General features: G+C 40.5%; 1 protein-coding gene and 1 pseudogene across 1 annotated transcript in view; both read left to right on the top strand.

Annotated features, from left to right (window-relative positions):
• RGS7BP (regulator of G protein signaling 7 binding protein) overlaps positions 1-12,540 on the top strand; it is a 116,497-nt gene extending 103,957 nt beyond the window's left edge. The window contains exon 6 of the mRNA XM_022596674.3: positions 11,893-12,540. Coding sequence (XP_022452382.1) covers positions 11,893-11,984 — 92 coding nt within the window. The 3' untranslated portion in view covers positions 11,985-12,540. The remainder of the gene's footprint in view (positions 1-11,892) is intronic.
• On the top strand, positions 1,110-4,053 carry LOC111186262 (protein enabled homolog pseudogene; annotated as a pseudogene).
• Positions 12,541-22,214: the final 9,674 nt, after the last annotated feature.

Genomic DNA, 22,214 nt, shown 5'->3' on the forward strand with positions numbered 1-22,214 from the left:
TAAGCCTGTGCTCTAGAACCCGCAAGCCACAACTACTGAGCCCATGTGCCACAACTACTGAAGTCCGCACACCTATAACCCATGCTCCGCAACAAGAGAAGCCACCGCAGTGAGAAGCCCGCGCACCACAACAAAGAGTAGCCCCCACTCACCGCAACTAGAGAAAGCCCGCGCACAGGAACAAAGACCCAACGCAGCCAAAAATAAAATAAATAAAATAAATAAATTTTTATAAAAAGAGACTTAAGAGAGAGATTAGAGGGAGTCTTTCAAGATGGTGGAGTGGAAGGACCTTGAGCTTACCTTCTCTCATGAACACACCAAAATCACAACTAACATCTGAACAGCCATCGATAGAAAAGACTGGAACCTACAGAAAAAGATCTTCTACATCTAAAGGCGTAAAGAAGAAAGCACAACGAGATGGTAGGAGGGGTGCACTTGAAATATAACCAAATCCTTAACCTCCTCCCCCACCCCACCCTACCTTGGGTGACCTTGCAGAGGCTCTCCCACAGGAGTGAGAGTTCTGAGGCCAACATCAGGCTTCCCAGCCCAAGGGTCTGGCATTGGGAAGAGGTGCCCCCCAGAGCATTTGGATTTGAAGGCCAGCAGGGCTTATTTGCAGGAGCTCCACAGGACTGGGGGAAACAGACACTTAACTCTTAAAGGGATTGCACAAAATCTCACATGTACCAGGACCAAGGGCAAAAGCAGTAACCTCAGAGGAGCCTGGGCCAGACCTACCTGCTGGTCTTGGAGGGTCTCCTGGGGAGGCGGGGGGGGGGGTGCTGTGGCTCATGCTGGGGCCATAAAAACTGGTGGCAGATATATTGGGGATTATTCATCTGCATGAACTCTCCTTGAGGCAGACATCTTGCTTGGGTCTTTAGCACAAAGACCCGGCCCCACCCAACAGCCTGTAGCCTTCAGTGCCGGATGCCTCAGGCCAAACAACTAACGGGTGGGAATACAGCCCCACAGCCCCACGCATTAGCAGTCAGGTTGCCTAAAGACTTCTTGATCACACAGCCTGCCCACCAGAGGGCCAGGACCCAGCTCCACCCACCAGTGGGCAGGCATCAGCCCTTCTTGGCAGGAAGCCTACACAAGCTTCTAGACCAGCCTCACCCACCAGGGGGCAGAAATCAGAAGGAAGAAAACTACGATTCAGTAGACTGTAGTCTGCAAACACAGGCCAGACACTACCCTGGGACCGCTGGCCCCTGGCCCTTGGGTGAGTGCACTGCTGGGACCCATAGGACGTCTCCTACAAAAGGCTACTTCTCCAAAGTTGAGAAACGTAATTAACCCCAAATGAGGTGGCAGAGGAATGTGTTTCAGATGAAGGAACAAGATAAAACTCCAGAACTAAGTGTTGTGGAGATAGGCAATCTACCCGAGAAAGAGTTCAGAGTAACGATTGTAAAGGTGATCCAAGAACTCAGGAGAAAAATGGATAAGTTAGAGGGATTTTTTAACAAAGAGTTAGAAAATATAAAGAACAACCAAACAGAGTTGAACGATACAATAACTGAAGTGAAAAACACACTGGAAGGAATCAATAGTAGAGTAAATGAAGCAGAATGGATCAGTGAGCTGGAAGACAGAGCAGGGGAAATCACTACTGTGGAGCAAAAAAAAGAAAAAAGAATGAAAAGAAATGAGAACAGTGTGAGAGACCTCTGGAACAACATTAAGCACACTAACATTCACATTATAGGGGTCTCAGAAGGAGAAGAGAGAAAGAAAGGACCAGAGAAAATATTTGAAGAGATTATAGTTGAAAATTCCCCTAACATGGGAATGGAAATAGCCACCCAAGTCTGGGAAGTGCAGAGAGTCCCATACAGGAAAAACCCAAGGAGAAACACGCCAAGACACATAGTAATCAAATTGGCAAAAATTAAACAAAAAGAAAAATTATTGAAAGCAGCAAGGGAAAAACAACAAATAACATACAAGGGAACTCCCATAAGGTTATCAGCTGATTTTTCAGCAGAAACTCTACAGACCAGAAGGGAGTGGCAGGATACATTTAAAATAATAAGTGAACAGAGTATCTGTCAGGCAAGAGCTGCTGTGATGGTTTATGACGATGCAAATAAAAAGTGGGTGCCAGCTGGTGGTTCAACGGAGTTCATCTGAGTTCATATATATCATCATACAGGCAACAACACATTCAGAGTGGTGGGCAGGAAGATTCAGGACCAGCAGGTAGTGATATATTGTGCCATTCCTAAAGGGTTGAAGTACGATCAAGCTACTCAGACCTTCCACCAATGGTGGGATGCTAGACAGGTGTATGGTCTCAACTTTGGCAGCAAAGAAGATGCCCATGTCTTCGCAAGTGCCATGATGCATGCCTTAGGAGTGCTGAATTCACAGGAAACAAGGCCAACATCGCCTAGACAAAATTCACAACTACCTGCCGAAGTTCAGAATGGCCCATCACAAGAAGAATTGGAAATTCAAAGAAGGCAACTACAAGAACAGCAATGACAAAAGGCGCTGGAGCCGGAAAGGCTGGAGAGAGGAAGAATGCAAAGGAAGAGATTGGAGAGGGAGAGGTTAGAAAGGGAAAGGCTGGAGAGACTGGACTGGGAAAGGTCAGAAAGAGAGTGGCAAGAGCAGCTAGAAAGGGAGCAGCTGGCGTGCGAGGGAGAGCGAAGAATGGCAAATGCCGCTGCCCCTGCCTCTGTGGAGACAACTCCTCTACTTCTGAGCCAGGCTGGCAGGCAGCCTCTCAGCCGCGGAACCTCCAGCCCAACGGGGCATTTTCTTGGGACCACCTGCACCTCCACCCCCTCCTCCACTCCCACCAGGTCCTGCCCAGGCATCAGTCGCACTCCCTCCACCCCCAGGGCCCCCTCTACCCCCTCCACTTCCGTCCTCAGGACCCCCCCTCTGCCTCCTCCACTGCCTTGTCTGAATCAGGTACCCCTCCTCCCCCCCCACCTCCTTCTGCTCCCTTCCCTGCATCTGGATTTTTTTCGGGATCCATGTCTGAAGACAATCGCCCTTTAACTGGACTTGCAGCTGCGGTTGCTGGAGCAAAACTTAGGAAAGTGTCACGGATGGAGGATGCCTCTTTCCCAAGTGGAGGGAATACCATTGGTGTGAATTCGGCCTCATCTAAAACAGATATGGGTCGTGGAAATGGATCCCTTCCGTTAGGGGGTAGTGGCTTAATGGAAGAAATGAGTGCCCTGCTGGCCAGGAGGAGAAGAATTGCTGAAAAGGGATCAACAATAGAAACAGAACAAAAATGAAGATTCAGAGCTTGTAACTTCTAAGGCCTCTTCAACAAGTACACCTGAACTGACAAGAAAGCCTTGGGAAAGAACAAATACAATGAATGGCAGCAAGTCACCTGTTATTTCCAGACGGGATTCTCCAAGGAAAAATCAGATTGTTTTTGACAACACGTCCTATGATTCATTACACAGACCAAAATCTGCGCCCTCGTCACAGCCCGGTGCCAACGGAGTCCAGGTGGAGGGACTTGGACTATGACAGGCTGAAACAGGACATTTTAGATGAAATGAGAAAAGAATTAACTAAGCTAAAAGAAGAGCTCATTGATGCAATCAGGCAGGAACTGAGCAAGTCAAATACTGCATAGAGAATCAAACTAAGGAGAGACAGGACTTTAATCTGGAGAAAGGAAAAAAAAAAAAACCAACAAAGAACAACTGTGGTAACAACAAAAAAACCCTTCATTTTGTGAGCTGTAAGAAGAAAATGGAGACAAAGCAGGGAAAAACCAACATACTCTGAAAGACTTCAGACATTACTACCCTGGTGATAAGCTGTTTCCCTCCCAGTTTGCTGCTTTTTTCTGACCTTTACAACAGGATGGAATAGAGTCGTATAGGAGTTCCTGTATCAGTTATGCAGAAAATACTGAATCCATCAGGCAAGATCACCGTGCATTGAGATATTTTCATGTCAAGAGAAAATTGCACATTTTCCACAATCCATTGCTAAAATAAAGAGGAGAAAGGCTTGAGAAGTTTTCTTCAGAGAATGGTGATGAGGAATTTAGCAAGTTATGCTATTGTATTGTTTCTCTCAGGTTTGTCTTCCTATCATATTTGATATTCCATGAATAATTGAGTTCAGCCCTATGTAGGTTAAGATCATAAAATGTGGAACAAATGGAATGGTATGTGCTTTCAAAGGGTGATATTTATAAGAAATGTCCTAAAAATGATTTGTTCGGAGTGAGGAATTTTAGAATGATAGGAAGTCTCTCGAGTTTAGCCTTCATGCAATTTTGTAGATTCAAACATAAAATTTGTCCATAATTTAAAGATTTAGATGCCTTCCTAAATTGTTACTATGCTTTACCAAATCTGTGACTCCTACATAACACAAAGCAGTGGTCAAATGTAAAACAATATATTGTAGATTCACTGTAGGTTTTCAACTTTTTTAGATTTATGCATGTGGACATATTTATAATGTAACTATAAATTATAAAATTAGAAAACCACCACAAAATTAGCTTTTTTAAATTGCAGACAGTAATGCATGTCAAACTAATATGTAGTGGCCTTTTCAAGGCCTAGTCCCAAGGAAAACATTTTGTAGAGTATAGGGGAGTGGAAGGAAGGGAAAGAATAATTTTTTATTCAAAGTTAATTTCTGCACTATCTTCGTTCTCAGTTATCTGCATGAATAATAATGAGGAATATTTTGTGACTTTAATTGGTAAATATGTTAACAGCATCAAGTACTTAATCTTTTACATCATGTCTTCAGCTATTTGTATTTTAACTTGAGTAAGTTCAATGGTCTGAAACATGATTCTGAGCTTCACATGAATTACATCTTACTGTGGAACTCAAAAGTTCCATCCCTGAATTTGGCAGTTGTTATTACCTTGATGCCCTGCAGTTGTACAGGTGTTCAGGCACACGTTCCTGACTACAAAGCTGCTTTTGAATCTTATGTTGAAATACTAGAAAAGTAACAATGATGGCAGCAATTAAGGTCACAGAAATCATTCGATAAAGGGAAAACAGTGAGGGGGGTCCTGCATAATTTTCTTTTAATAAATAAAGTGAGATTTAGGTGGTGGGAAGAAGGAACTAGATACTCTACTTACCACCGTGTGTGCATGCATGCGTGCGTGTTTGTGTGGGCACTCACGTGTGTGTATGTTATCCACTCCCTTTTCTTTGAAACTTCTAAGATTAAAATAGGGAAGAAATCCTGTATGTTGCAATGATATAATTTTTTGAAATTTTAGGAAATCAAAATTCTCCAGGCTCTCCATATTGATGTGCCATATTTGCTTTGAAACTTTGGATTATCAGTAGTTTTACTAAAATTTTGAAGAAATAATCCACTTTCATCTGCTATCTAGATTTCTTAATCTAAATTCTTAAAAGCAGAACTTGTTGATAGCATAGTTTTCTAAGTGCTGCAAGTTTGCAGCCATTACCACTTCAAAGAGGTTTGAATGAGGGAATTTTTTTCCCTTGTTAAAATAGTTTTATTTCTGTAGAAACTTCAGTTTTAGATCTGTGATGGAGGAGCTATCATAATTCATGTATACAGTTCTTTTTTTCTATCAACTATTCATTGTCATCCAATAGTGAAGACATTAAAGATGCAGCAAGCTTATGAAGTACTACTTTCTAAAAGAAATAGGAGGCATTTTCATCTTCATTATTGTACTTTTGGTTATGCAAACACTTTGATGATACAAATGTTTATGTCCCCCATAAATCTGCTCAGAAATCGCTTTTGATTTTGTTGATTAAGTTAAGCAGTCTCTAGTAGGATAGAGTACTGGGTACAAGTGGTCCAAAGTAAGATAAAAGACTACAGTAAAAATGCTAGATCTTAAAAAAGAAACTGGTTTATGCACTAAATGTTTTGTGCCTTGGTCTAATATTAACATGATGTCTGTGTAAAATGACAAAAAGAACCAGTGTTGAATCACATTTTATTTCCTGTCATTCTGCATTGTCCCAGATTGCTAAATGTGTTCTTTCCAAGAAGTTTGATTGAATTATTGCATCCATTTACTGTCCTATGTGACAGTTTTGTCCTTGTTAGAGATTTCAGTAATTAAAATGGGAAACAGAAGCTTAGGTTATTTTCCTTATCAAAACTATGTTCCTTGGAGGCACAATATTATGGTGGTTTTCATGCTCTTGTACATTGGATGTCTTAAGCTGAGCGCAGTTTAGGGGATCCTTTCTAATTACAGGCAGGTACTTCTTTCCTTCAACACTGTGATCTGACCTGTGACAAATCTGTACTATACACGATGTAAATGGCTAACAAGTCAATTGCAAACCAACTGAATGTACAAATCTTAGTGCCGGTGCTGAAATCTCTTCAGAATAGATCTCAAAGTTTGTTTCAAAATTTTGCAAGCATCAAGTGTCAATCAAAACTGAAGATGAAACACTAATGAATGTTGAATTCTCATGCTTTAGGTGTACTTCCTTATTAGAGTTTTTGGTTCTCTGCTGTTTTTACCATACTGTTCATTTAAATTTCCTACATGCTAACTTCGTTTGTGCAATTGAAATAAAATTGCAGTATATATTAAAAGAAAGAGAGAGAGAGACTAGAGAGGTTGGGGGAGGCCCCTCTAATTCATGTTAAGAGGTTTAGACTTTATCCTGAGGTCACTGGAGGGATTCAGTTAGTAGGCAAGTACAATAAGACAGGTGAGAAATGCTTACAATCTGACCTAAAGACCAGGGCTTGGAGAAGAGGATATGACCAGTTGGACGATGTACATAAGGCCAAGGCAGAATCAAGGATGAAACCTGGGTTCAGACTTGGAAAGCAGAGTGAATGATGGTGTCAATCACTAAACTAGAACAGAGCAGTACCAGTAGAGGTAGAGGACAGGACAGTTGAAGTTCTGGATGTGGGGGGACTCCAAGAGCGATGCTCAGTGGTTGTGATGGATGTACATGTCTTATGCTGAGGTGAGACATGCGAGCTAGAAGGACAGGAAATACAGATGTAAACGTCAGCAGTGTAGTGGTAATCAAAGCCCTAAAAATGGTTGAGACCACCCATGAAGAGTACATAGAGAAGAGCCCTGAAATACCAAAATGTAAGAAGAGCAGTTTACAAAAACTGAGAAGAAACTCTACATGGTATAATAAGAAAGCTGCAAGGAAGGAATGGCTAATAGTGTGGGGTAGTTCAGCTAGATAAGAACTGAAAGTGTCCATAGGATTTAGCAACAAGGGAGTCACTGGTGAGGTTGGCCAAAGTAGCTTACTTGGAATTGGGGGCCCGGAAGCCTAATTAAGGAGGGTTGAGGAGTAAGTGGGAGCTGAAGACCTGGGCAGCCAGGGTAAATTTATTAAGTCTTTCATAAAGAGTTGCTCATAGAATGGTGGCTAAACAGGGTTGGAAACAGACAATGTACCAAGGGCTATAGCAATTGTATGGAAGCATGAAGGAAGGTAGAAGCACGGAGCAGTCAGAAAAGACTTTTCTGAAAAAAGAGATGGTGTGTGAAAGGACAGGGAGGCAAGGGAAGGAATGGCCTTATTTAGGGAATTCTAAGTAGTTCTGTTTTAGACCATCCCCTCCTTCATATGCCTTTCATTCCAGCCAGACTGGACAATTTACTTGGACCCAAATTCAGGCTGCCTTTGACCTCCCTGTCTTTGACCTGCCCTGACCTCCTCCTTTGACACTGTTTTCTCCATCCCGAATGCCTGCCCCCCTACTTCACCAAATGTCCAAGTTCTCCCCATGCCTTGTAGCCCAGCATGAACATGGAGCCCCCAGGAATTTTCCACAAATGTCTTCTTTACAGATGGGAGTAATTTCCCCCTCTGGGAATTCTCAAAGCATTGTATTTGTATCTCTGTAATGGCATTTCTAATGAAGCCTCCTAGTTACTCAGACAAAGATCCCTGAGGCCAAGGTTCACCTTTCTCTTAGGACCCATCTGGTATTACCCCCAGCACCTGGCATAGAGCCCTACACTTCATAAGAGCTTTGATTAATTCAGTGGCTCTCAAAGTGTGGTCTCAGGACCAGCCGTATCAGCAGGTCCAGGAACTTGTAAGAAATGGAGATTGCCTGGCCCACCCCAGACCTACTGATTCAGAAACTCTGGAGGTAGGGCTAGCAATCTGTGCTTTAATAAGCCCTCAGATGAAGCTGATGCAGCTTATGTTTGGGAACCCTGGGACTAGCTGAAGTTCTCCTTTTTTAACAGATTAGAAATGTGCAACTGCAGTTCCATTATAAGCACTTCTCTTGACTTAGAGAACATAGCTTTAAACTCAAACACTCAGTTTATTATTTGAAAACTTCTCATTTTCATGTCCTTCTTTTTCTTAACGTATCGTTTATGTAAAAAATATTTTATTGGCAAAAGAAATTTGAGAAATGGTATTACTGTACCTTGGGGGACTCCAGCATCCCTGGCTTTAATAGGGATTAAACATTAAACATCCAAGAATTAAACATTAAATGACTGGGGTTTGAATTTACTGATGACTGAATACCCTACTCTCCTTTTCTTTCACTTTCTGCTATCCTTTCCTGCCTCCTCTTCTCTTTCTCACTTTTTATTTTCACATTTAAAATTCTCCTAAGTTACAGTTCTCTGAGGGTATGCACTTTGGAGAAAAGATACCATAAAAGTCTCAATCATTTCCAATAAAAAGCAAAGATTTCCCAGCAAGTTCAGATGGATTAGCGCAGAAAGTTTAGAATGAGTGGGGAAACATCCCATTTTGCTCACATTCTGTTGACAGCCCCTCACTTCAGAGACAGGATTTCAGTATGTGGGAAGACATCTTTCCTTGGCTTTAAATTGACTTCAAACCATTCCAGGCAGACTTACTGCTCAGTGAATTTCAGCATTTACTGCAGATGTCAGCTTCCTAGAGTGTAGAAAGCTGCTCTGAATTTCTGCCAAGAATTTTTGAGCTTTTGTGTCACCTCAGCCCTAGGTGATGATCAGACAAGCTCCAGGCTAGGCAAAGGTGTCACAAATGCTCAACTAAGATGCCCCAAACCAGCAGTCATCCTTAATAGGCAGTCTGTCCTTTGCTTAACGTCTGAGCACTTTCTCATCAATCCTAACACTTCCTATTCACTTATGAATGCTATATATGTATGTGTGTGTGCATGTGTGTATATAGCACTCACAAGTGAATGTTATATATATATATATATATATGTATATGAAAAGAAGGCTGAATGAGGAGAATTTCAATAGCACAAAGGTTTTTTGATTCACTGTAATGAATGCACAGATACAAGGGTCAGTCTTGATACAAATCTCATAATACCTGTGTGCTTTTAATACCTAAAAAAGAGAGAATGGGAGCAAATATACCACCACAGCACACACATGCACACTTTCTTTGTAAATACAACATACCAACGTATGTAGATATTTCCTCATGTAGTGGGAATGATACACACCAGAATTGCATTTTATTGTGTAATATATAAATACAAATGAGGTCACTCCCAAATCTCTTAAATGACTGAAGAAAGGCAAGCATATAGGGAATTCAGGAAATAAATGGGAATTCAGGAAATAGATCTCCAAGTCTCATAGAAGTAGAAATAAGATTTTTCTTTGCTATTAGTATCTTCATAGTTTTGGTAATTCTGTTCCAAGGAAGCATTAACTTCCAGTTGAACTTGAGTTTTGGGAAGTGTAGTCAGTATTCAAAGAGATACCAAAAAATAAAATTCTTTACCCTTCAGGGTCTGCTGTATCTTGGCCATATCCAATTAGGTTAAGTTCACTGATCATTTGGTGGTTAAAGAAGTTAAGAGTCCTAAAAATGATGAGAGAGTATGGTTATCGTTTCTATCTGCTCCAAATATATTATGATTCATCTCAGAGATTCTTCTGAGAAATCAGGTTTATATATAGGATTTGACATTGCTTTCAGCATCTTAACTGTTTGGGGCAAGTTTAACTGTAAAAGAGAGATGTCCTATTTTTTTGCCTCCAAATGTTGACATCCAGATTATAGTGAATTATTTTTCACTATGAAAAAGACAGAGTCCTGTTTTTCTCCACATTAGCAGAGTGTGAGTATTAAGAGAGGAGTTTAATCTGGGGAGCCTGGGGGAGGAGGCTGTGTTTGATTAATCTGATGTGCCCAGCTGGGGCACCTGTTTTCTTCCCCGGCTCTGACTTGCTACTCTAGTTTCATCTACGTGTGTAACATAGTGCAGCATTCCAAGGAACACTGTCAACTCGGTGGGTGATGCTAATTTACAAATAAATATGACACATGGGAGCCTTGGGGGATGGGGAGGGAAAGCCAGGGCACTTGGATGACAATTTATGTACGAGGACCAGAAAGCCAGGACTCATTTGTTCCTGATAGTTTCCTGAGCGTCTAGGCTCTCAGTAATCAAGAAAAACAACGCTCATCTACAAGCCAGTTTTATTGAAGTGGGGCATAATTCTTCACTATATCAATCACTTCATCTAACTCCTGATTCTGGGCTGTTTTTCAAGGTCCTGCATCTTCAACGTTAGGATGGGGAAAGGAGGGAACATTTTAGCTCTGCTCTGGGAGGGCAGTGGAACTAGTTCCAGCAAAGCTTAGGTATATAAGGGTGGCCAGCCAACCAGCCATTTTGTTGCCCCTAGTTCCATTCTGACCATATCTTAGCGCTGCCCCAGCTAGCAATTTCCAGATTATTTCCCTGCGGTCCTTCTCCAGCCTCTGCAACCCACATTGGCCAGTTCCGCTCCAACAGGCTGTTTCTACCCACACTCTCTGTTGAACTGCACTATTTCCCAAAAACCCAGCTCATTAAACTGTATTTGGTTTACTGGTTTATTTCTTTCTCTACTTGTCATCATATTAAAATTTTCAAACCACAACTTGTGAATTCAACAGCTGACAATCTTCTCTGAATGCCCTTGTGTGCAGATATTTATAGAAAATGCTAGGGAGGGCTTCCCTGGTGGCGCAGTGGTTGAGAGTCCGCCTGCCGATGCAGGGGACACGGGTTCGTGCCCCGGTCCGGGAAGATCCCACATGCCGTGGAGCGGCTGGGCCCGTGAGCCATGGCCGCTGAGCCTGAGCGTCCGGAGTCTGTGCTCCGCGGCGGGAGAGGCCACAGCAGTGGGAGGCCCGTGTACCGCAAAAAAAAAAAAAAAAGAAAGAAAGAAAGAAAGAAAGTACTAGGGAAATACTCAACAAGAAATAGTTGAAGCTTCTTCCCGAGGCATAAAGTAGGTGAATGGAGGTAAGACAAGGTCCTATGTAAAGGGAAATAGTTAATAATAGCTATATTTACTGTTTCCTCCATGCTAGGCACCAATGTCCCCACCCAAGCTAAATGTTTTTAATAGATTATTTCATTTAATTCTCACCTAGGATAAGTATTACTGAGCCTTATTTTACATATGGGGAAAATGAAGCCTAACCAGCTTAAGTGACACTTTCAAAGTCACAGGACTAGTAAGTGGTAAAGTATAAGAAAAAAGCCAGCTTTACTCCAAAGCATGGGCTTTTTCTAAGAAGTATACATCTCCCAAGTGAAAAACTGCCTCTAAGCAGTTTAGATTTAACTTTAAGCAGTGGTTCTCAACTGTGGGCTCTTTGCTTCAACCTCACCACCACCCCAGGAACATTTGGCCATATCTGGGGACATTTTCGGTTGTCACAACTGGTAGGGGAGTGCTACTGGCATCTAGTGAGTAGAGGCCAGGGATGCTGCTAAACATCCTACAATGCTCAGGACAGCCCCCAACAATAAAGAATGATCTGGTCCAAAATGTCAATGGTGCCGAGGCTGAGAAAGTTGGATTCGAAGGATGGTGGATTTTTAAGGCCAATTCATAAAAAACAAGTTGTTTTGTCTGTACCTCACTCATATGTACATTCTATCCCATCACAGATGACAGCAGCCTTCTAAATCTAACTCCCTACCCCCTGGTTAGAAGACGGAAGAGAAGGTTCTTTGGGCTGTGCTGTCTCGTCTCAAGCTAGGTGATTCCTCCTGGAAACCACCACTAGGAAGACCTGAAAATATCACTGAACCCGAGGACCTCCATACAGCTGAACCACAGTTATTGGTTTTTGACTATGTTTTCTATGCTTCCTTATTACTTTTATCCACCTCCCACTGCCCTTTGAAATGATTTTACATTTGAAAGCAGCTGCCGTCAAGAAAAAAAAAAAAGATTCAAAAAGCAGGCTGTTTTTAAAAGGATTTTTAAAGCTGACATTGTGCATGTCTGCTCCAAACCACACCATGACAGATGCAAGAATTATGATTTTTAAATTATTTAAAGGTTTTTCTAAGTATTACACAGAGAAAAATTATTTCATGTATAATAGTATATCTATAGCTCTTGCTGATGTCATGTTAACAAATGATCACATATGAGTCTTTAAACATAGAAATCTATTTAAAACTGCAAAACTGTTCAAAATCCAACCAATATTAGGAATAATATTATAATCAAACATATACCACCTCAACCTATTGCTTTCTCTGCACTCATTTACGTTTAGTCTTCCATTCTGTCAGAATCTAAGAGCTTCAATGTAAAAATATCTTAATTTATAATGCAACAAGGACATATATGAAAAGTATTTAAATTTTGTAAATACACAATAATCCTAATAACTTCATACAATGCATATGGGCAACTAATTTCCTTTCGATCCAATGGTGTCTTTTTCAGCTTCTTGGAGAATGAAGTAATCCAGTTAGGAAATGGTGTAGTGACATATACAATTACCCTCAAATGTAAAATTGAGTATTATCATATTTTGTTCTAATTGAAATCTGAAGCATGATGTCTGCACATCAGCATAGTGTTAAATCTTATAGGGCATGCTGGAATTAGCTCAGATCGTAAAAATACTTAACATTTTACATTGTTAATAAAATCTTTTTAGTTAAGCTAAGTTTGTCTCATTTTAGATGACTATGCAGATAGGACTTTTCCAACGTGTACTTGGTGTCTTGTCTTATGCTTAGAATCTTAAAAGCAGGACACATTAAGCAATACTCTATTTTAGAAAGGAGGAAGCCACACTCTTTGTTTTTCTGCTCACAGCTCTGCTGTGCTCTTCCTCCACTAAACTTGTAACATGATACAGATTTTGTTATATTTTCCCTTGCTCTTCCTTTGGCCCGTTTCCCAGACAGAGTTTCCCATGGGTTGAAAGATCAAGCCTTTGGACAGCTTTTCTTGTTTTCCATAGTCTGAAATTCCTAAAGTCAGACAAGAGGCACCAGAGTCCAGCACAATAAAAGGATGACCTATACATGGTTTATCCAAGATGCATCTTTAATCCCAACCCTATAATGTCTCAGTATTTATGTGCACAGGCGTTTGTAAGTCCACCAGTATTTTGACCTGAAAAGTAAATATACTCAAGCTTTTAGCTTTAGTGAAGAGCAAGAGAGGTACAGACAAACTACTGGAGTAATTATCGTATTAGGTTGAATTATATGAAACTGCTGATATTTGACTGTTTTTGACCTAAAAAATGGCAGCTTCATATAGCTCAACCTAATATCTGATGTTGTGGAAATTATCCTTGAAATTGTCTTCTAGATTTTTGATTGAAAGTGAAAGGATTAAAGAGTTGGAAGAGATCTCAAAAGGCGATGCATACCTCTATTTAGATCACACCAGCTGGTTTTTGGCCTTATTCTTGGAGTCCAGAGATGTATTCCAGTGAGTTGGCAATTGACGCATGGCTATAGGTATGAATAGCTTCATATCAAGACGTACCCTTGAAAGTTATACGAGAAAAATCACAATTTTCTAAATCAAATACTTGTAATACAGTGTGGGAATATGCTATTTAAAAACTCCTAGGGTGACTGATCCTTTGCAAAGCAGGTAACCTCTCCCAAATTTACCTGGTCCTCAAATCCTGATTTTCATAAATCTGGTTTGATTCAAGTTTAATATCCTTTCCTGAATGCAGTTCATTTTTATCCCCTGAAGTTTAATTCACTTCAGGTCCATTGTTTTAGAAATTATGAAGGAGCCCAATCTGGCACGCTCTCAGCTCCCATCTCTGCCCTCTCCCACCTTCAACTATACTGAACCCTTAGCTTCAATCTAGTTCCTACTAAAAAAAATACATGCAGAGTTATTAACAGATAAGCCCAGCCTTGGTGTTCAGCACCTTCTTCTAAATGCCAGACCTAAATCACTTCTGCTTGGTTAATTTGTGCTCACTCTTGCCTTAGCCTCAGTGTGAAAGTGACACCTTCCGTGCAATTGTCCTTTGTAAAACTGAAGACTGTTAATAAATTCAGGTCTCACCTCCATGTCTGGGGAGGGCTATAGTAGCTATTCATGGAGATGGGGATTTGTCTAATTCCCTAGCTAGGCTTTCCATATCTAAGATAAATAAATTCAGCCACCTTATCTTTTCTTCATAGTGCCTGTTTCCTGGCCTTGGATCAATTTTGTAGTTCCCGTGGACACACTCCAAGATTTATAGATCTTCTTTCACTATAGCAGGTCCTAAAATTAAATTTAGCGCTCAAAGTCCCAATAACCTACCCTGGCTCAGAGCTGCAATGGGTAACTCACCATCTCCCATTAGGTATGCCAATGCATCTTGTTAGGAGCTGACCCTACTCCCCTGTCACCTACCAAAGGACTTTCTCAGGTGTAGTTCCATGAGATAACTGTCTCAGCTTCCTGCTGGTAATTTTCTTTCAGATTAGCAATAACACTGAGCTGATCTCTAGGGATAAAGAGAGCCCACTGAACTCATTTTGTTGCATGTACGCATATTCTTGAAACAAAAAAGAATGTAAAGTTTTTTCTGGCACACAACCACCCATTTTACCACCATATTTTTCATATCCTGTGTTGATCTTTTTTTTTTTCAGATTACAGAGACAATACATGTTCTTTGTGGAAAATCTGAAAAATACCACCAAGTATAAAGAAAATAAAAATCACCTGAATCCTGCCACAATCACATTGTTTAAAACCACATTTCCAGGCTTTAAATCAGTCATTGGCTGGGCCCAAAGGCACTTTTGGATGAGGTATATGAAGAAATGCCCAGAAGGCCAAGGTGCCGCTTTAAAAAAAATCCATCCACTAATGTTTTGCACACATCTAGGAAGAGATTCAGCACACACTTCTGATTGTGCCATTGTTCAAGGGTACAAAGATGACTTTAAAAGTAGCACAGCCCTGATGCCTCCTCTAATGAAAGCTCTTGGGGGAATTCTAAAATCCTGCCAGATCATTTTGTTCCTCGGTGCTCCTGCAAGTTTGGATACTTACTGTTTGGCAGTACTGCCATCTACTGGAAGCTAAAATTATACAGAGCATAAAAGCATCTAACTGATTTTAGACAGCCAACAAATGGGCCAGATTAACAATGATCCCATGTGGAATTTCAGACTCTGGAAGTCTCAGAATCGAAAGAATTAAAGATATCCATCCATAATAACTTCCCACCTACCCACACACATACCTTAGCAATGTCTACCATTTCTTTGTGTTCTAGAACATCACCAAATGCAAAATGCTCAACTTTCAGGTTACTATAGAAAGGATGAAAAATGGTCCAGGATAAACCACTAATATTAAATATAAAGTCCAGAAATAAACCCAAGAACATAGAAGAATTGAGAACATTAAAAAGATGACATTTCAAATCTGTGAGAAAATGTTGGATTATTAAGTTATATTGGGATAAATGGTTAGCCATCTGTTGAGGGATATATTAGATCTATACCTCATAACTGTCATCAAAATAAATTCTAAGTGAAGTATTTAAATTAAATATTAAAGCACATAAATAAACTGGCAGTATTGATGAATATATATGTAATTTTAATGTGTGTGTGTGGGGAAAGCCTTTCTAAGCATGATAGCAAAGGAAGAAACCCCAAAGGAAAAGATGGGTGGATCTGACCAATTAAAAATGCAAAACTCCTATAGAGTAAAACAAACAAACAAACCAGATTAAGAGAAAGCCAAATTTTAAATATATGCAACAAAGAGTACAGATGTCTAATAACATATATCAAGAGCTTAAATTCCACTACCTTTGGGAAGTTTCCATGATCTACAGCTCCTTCCCCAGCCAAGTGTTCCCATTTTATTCCTTCCCTTTCCTTATTACATTTTTTTCATTATTGCTTGTTGAATTGTCTATCTCCACTAAACTGGAAGTTCCAGATGGCAGCAACCAGGTCTATTTTGCTTATTCTTATATCCTCAGCACAATGCTAAACACGAAAGCAAATACTGAAAACATATTTATGAAATGAGTGGATAATGAATGCATGAATAAATGACATTTTATGACTCAAAAAGAATCAAACTTTCCAGTAGAAAATTGAGCCAAGCACACAAACTGGTGATGTACCATAAATTAGAATAATGCACTAATAATATGAAAATATTTGAACATACTAGTAATCAAAAATGCAAATTATTATGATATACTCTTTTCCATGTATCAGAAAGGCAAGAGTATAAAGAATGAATGTTTCCAGGGACAGTAAGGAAGTCTGGAAGTGAACATCCTCTTACAGAGCCCACAAGTAGGTAAATTGATTCCACTTTCTGGAAAATAATTTGGCAATATAGTTTTCACCTCTACCAAGTAATTCCACTGTAGGGAAATTCTCCTCAAAAAGATCAGAGAAAAATGAGCTAAAATATATTCATTCATTATTCAAAAAAATATGCAAGAAAGAATGCTTATTTGGAAGAATGAGGAAAAAATGTAAATAAACCCACAGTATACGGTTGGTTAAATATGGTATATCCTTTCAGTGTAATACTGTGTACCAGTTAAGAATAAGCAACATATGTATATTTATTGAAATGAACTATATTGATAAATGAAAAAAGCTACAGAAAAGTATCTACAGTATCATCCCATATTTAACATATACATATATATGTGCGCATTAAAGAGTCTGAAAAGATATTTGCTAAAATGTTAACAGCATTTATCTCTGGGAGGTGAGATTTGGAGCAATTATATATATATATTTTTTGCATATCTGTAATTTCTGGTTTTTCCACAATGAGCATGTAGTACATGTATAATTTTTTTCAGGGAATAAATAACAATGTTCACAATATATATTAAATGAAAAACATGTTATAAAACAGTATGTATAGTATGACAGAATATTTGTAAAAAAGAAAAATATATATAAATATTCTATGTATGTATATATATGCATAAGAAAGCTAGAAGGACATACACTAAAATGTTAATAGTAGTTATTTATGGGTAGTGGGATTATGGGTGATTATTTTTTCTTTTTGCTTCTCTGTGTTTTCTAATTTTTCTACAATGAATATGTATTACTTGTGTAATAAAAACTAATAATAAAAGTTAAAAAAAAAAGAATGAAAAAGTGAAAGAGACATTGTGATTCACCATTTGCCCAGATCCTATGCACCCCCTCACCCCACCCCCTTGACATATTCGTTGTCATCAAAATGATGGCAGTGGAGATATGGAGAGGAAACACCAGGGCACCGTAACTTTTGAAGAGAGAAGATGCAAAACAGACAGACAAAGCGGGGGCTGGGGAGAGGAAAGAGAGAAGAAGAAAGGAAGGAAAGAAGGGAGGGATAGAGGGAGGGAAGAAAGAATTAAGTGAAATCAGTGGAGGAAGGATTAAAACAGGCTTTGGAAACTTTCACTAACAATAGCAATATGTCTGAATTGCACTCAGTTTTCCTGATAGTTACGACATAAAAAAAAACCCAACAACGTTGAGTTAAATAATTTTATTTTCTGATAAAAGGAGATGGTACACACATCTGGAGAGACATCTAGGAATTAAATTCCGACAGGAATATATCCCAAGAAGTTTTTCAAAATGCAAACTGTTGAGTGCAGCTAGTTGTCAAGGATTGTGCAGTATAGTCTGGAGTTACACAGAATTTTGTCTGAATCTCAGATGGGCTGCAACAAAGTACACAGCTATGGCTAGCAGTTCCATAATCTGTTCTCTCCTTTTTACCTTTAGTAACAGAGATCCCAAATTTCAGGGAGACACTGGCCCCACCTAAAGTAAATACTCCATTTCCCAGGCTTCCTTGGTTGTGGGTGTGGCAATATAACTGAATTTTGGCCAATAGCTTATGAGTGAAATTGCACAATTTCCAGGTAACATCCCAAAAATAAGGGGCATGCACTTCCTTCCCTTCCCACTAGGCTGCGAGGAGAACATGAGGGTGGAAGCTGAAACAACTGTCTTGGACCCAGAGTCAGACACCATGCAAAGATGACAGAAGAGCCTTAGCAGAGATTACCTATCTCATACTGCTATCTGCTTAACTAATTAATTAATAACTTCTATCTCATTTAAGGCATTAATAATGTGAATCTTTGTATAGAAGAACTTATTCACTAATTAGACAACTTCTGTAAGCCTCAGTTTCCTGAGAGTAAAATAGAAACAATATATCAATATCACAAAAGGTTCAACCAAATGACTGTCCAATTACTTGCTTAGAATCAGAGCTCTTTTATGAGAAAAATCAAATGAATCAAACACTGCATGATACTGTGTTGCAGAACAGCAGACAAAGGGAAATCTTTGAAGTAAACAGTGATTTTAAATCAAATGGTCAATTGATTTCCATTTGCAAAAAAGAATTAAACTTCACCCTTGCCTCATTCCAAGTTGATTGTTGATCTAAAAATAAAAGGTAATACAATAAAGCTTCCAGAAGGTAATACAGGAGAATATCTTCATACCCACAGAGTTGTGAAATAGCTCCTAACAGAACACAAAGCATGTACAGAAAACCGTTTAACATTATCTGCTATCATAGAACATACATGTACCCTGTGATCCAATAGTTTCACTCCTAGGTGGAGACTTAGAAATATATGTGTGTGTATTCAAAGACAGTTAAAAGAATATCCATAGTGGCATTACCTGTAATAGGAAAAACCCATAAACAATTCAGCAAAAGAATCCATCAACAAAAGAATGAAAAAGTAAATTGTATAATACTATACAGCAATAGAAATAAATGAACTCCATTACAGCTACATACAACCAGATGAAAGAATAAAACTATTGCAGTACTGAATGAACACATCTAGGTGTAAAAGTGCCTGCTGCCATTAGCAGCCAACATTCACAGTAGCTGAGCGATGGATGCCGTGGTTGAATAAAACAAACATGGGCAGCACCACAGCATCTACTACAGTTCACCCCCAGCACTGTTCCGATCCACTTGCTTCTCACATTGATCTACTCCATCCAGGCATAGCTTCTTCTGGACTCTGTTATCGTAACTCACACACACAAAAGGAGAGACAAAGCACAGCCCCTGCTATGCAGTTGGTCCCAAGATTATATATAGCTGATGTTCATCCTCTCTCTTCTCTACTACCCATTCTAGATTCCCTTCATCCTAGTCTGGCACTGCTGAGTTGCCTGGTATTATGACCCAGACCCTCCCTCCTAGTGGTCTGAGACCCTGCTTACCATGCCTTTCAGTAGAGTATGGTTGCTGTATTTGCCCATTTACAGTGAAACCCGAAAAACCCATAAGCATACCAAGAGGTACCCAGTCACCTAAGTGCCAAACATTCCTCTGTGCCCTCATTATGTTGCAGCAGCCCTCCTTCCTCATGATGATCAGGGCCAATAACCTCTGTCAGTGTAGTAACTCTTTTATTTGTCTTATAGTTTTCTGGCATGAGGAGCCTAAAGTGACCAGGTAGCAGTGGTAGCTTAAAGTTTAGTGGGACTCTGCTCTGTGACCCTCTAGACACACAGATTCTAGACCCCCCAGATAGGAAGCACAAATTCCTCAGTAGATCACTGGGGCCACTCCTACTTACACCCCTTGATTTTTGGACCCATATATTCTATGTATTAGTGACTCAGAACCAAATAGTGACCCTTGAGTTAAGGAATATAGTGCATCCTGAGTATGGTGCGCCCACTGCCACAAGGAGTCCTCTCCTTGAAGAGGCTGTGCCTCTTCATCCCACTCCGTTGGGATGGCAGCTCCTGGTTGGTGGAGTATGTGCAGGAACAGTGGATCCTGGTCATGTCACTGATGCAATCCTTTGCTATTAAATGGGGCCTTTGGTCTGAGGTAATGTTATACGGGATCCCATAGGGGTGGATCAGACACTCTGTGAGTCCATGGGTACTGGTGCTGGCTGCAGCCCTGCAGATGGTGATGGCAAACCCGCATCCAGAAACCAGGTTAGTCCCGGTCAGGCTGATCTAGTCAACTTGTCACCAAGTGGCAGGTTGTTCTCCCCAAGAAATGTTATTGTATCAAGGACACAGGGTCAGTCTCTGTTGCCAACAGGACATACAACAATGGCTGTAAGTAAACTAGTGTTGGTAAGAAAAGCCTGTATTAGTTTCTTACTGCTGTAACAAATTACCACAAACTTAGTGGTAACAACACAAATTTATGACTTACAATTCTGGAGGTCCAAAATCAGTTTCACTGGTCTAAAATCAAGGGGTCAGCAGGCCTGCGTTCCTTCCGGAGGCACTAAGGGAGAATCTATTTCCTTTCCTTTTCGAGCTTCTAGAGGCCTCGGGCATTCCTTGCTCGTGGCCCCTTTTTCCATGTTCAAGCCAACAGTGTAACGTCTTCAGTTCTCTCTGTCTCTGTCTCTGACAGAGACATCATCATCACATATCCTCCCTCGACTCATTCTTCTGGCTCCCTCTTATAGGGAACCTTGTTGTTAGGTTAGGCTCACCCAGATAACCCAGGATAATTTTTCCATCTAAGATCCTTTTAACATAATCAGATCTGCAAATTCCCTTTTGCCAAGAAAAGTGACATATCTATAGGTTCCAGGGATTAGGAAGTGAACATTTTTGGGGAGCTGCTATTCTGTCTACCACAAAACCAGTGCTGTTGGACCCATTCACAGCCTCCATTTCTTCCAGGAGCTGCTTTTTGAATAGTGTATCTTTCTCTGCTGCAGATAGCATGGCCTTGCTCTAGAACCCTAAGCGTCCACGCCATTACTCTCTTATTGGAGTATGCCAGAGTCTTCCTACCACCCTTTTACACCCAGATATTTGTAGCACCATCACCTCTGCCAGATGATATGGCCTAAGTGACAGGGCTGCTTGTACTGAACTCACTTAAAACCCGCTGCAGGGCCCCTCCCTGCTCTGGAACCCACTTAAAACTAGAACTCTTAACATACCCCGATAAACGGGTCAGAGGTCTACCACCAAGCGTGAAATATGCCGCCTCCAAAGTTTGACAAGGCCAACCAAGCTTCACATTTCTTTCTCAGTGGTAGGAGATGCAAGAGACAATAACTTGTCACTTGGGTTGGGATATGCCAGCATCCCCCAGACCACTGGACTCCTAAAAAGTCACTGATGTGCAGGCCTCTTAATCTTTGAAGGCTTATCTCCCATCCTCTGGAGTTTGTGTGATTTACTTACCAAGGCATTCAGAGTACTCAGCACTTTGTGCTCACTAAGTCCAGGTAACATGATGGCATCAACTTAGTGGACAAATAAGATGTTCTCTAGAAAGAATGCTCAGATCAATGTGGTGAGGCCTTCTAGGGATAGAGAAGTTTCAATAAACCATCTGAGGACATGGATTTATGCTAAACCCCAGGTACCCAACCACTCAATGATTAAAGTAAATATTATAAAATAAGAATATATAGTGCTATAGATGAGGGAGGTCTACTAGAGGTAGAGAAGGCTGATTCTAAAAGGTCATCTGAGGACATGGAATTGGACTATACCCCAGGTTCACAGCTGCTAAGTAATAATATTATATAGTGAATAATAGAGTTCTATTGTCTATGTTCTCATTGTTAGATAAAAACCCATAACAATATGGCTTAATTTATAATAGTGCATATGCACTTAATGGTTGATTAAACTCAGCCTGGGCTTTTAGGGATTTCCTCTCCACCTGCCCCAAGAAAAATCTCTACTGGGGACCCTGAAGGATAGTTAATTTGCTGTAGGGAAGATAAAAGTAGTAACTTTCACTGGGGACCCACAGCATCTCTAGAATCTTGGTCCGCTTCAGACTTTTTGTACCTTTTTTTTTTTTTTTTTTTTGCGGTACGCGGGCCTCTCACTGTTGTGGCCTCTCCCGTTGCCCAGCACAGGCACCAGACGTGCAGGCTCAGCGGCCATGGCTCACGGGCCCAGCCGCTCCGCGGCATGTGGGATCTTCCCGGACCGGGGCACGAACCCGTGTCCCGTGC

The sequence above is a fragment of the Delphinapterus leucas genome, chromosome 3, assembly GCF_059928025.1.
Source record: "Delphinapterus leucas isolate spDelLeu-1000000601 "Yukka" chromosome 3, BTC_Dleu_Yukka2, whole genome shotgun sequence".
NCBI lineage: Eukaryota > Metazoa > Chordata > Mammalia > Artiodactyla > Monodontidae > Delphinapterus > Delphinapterus leucas.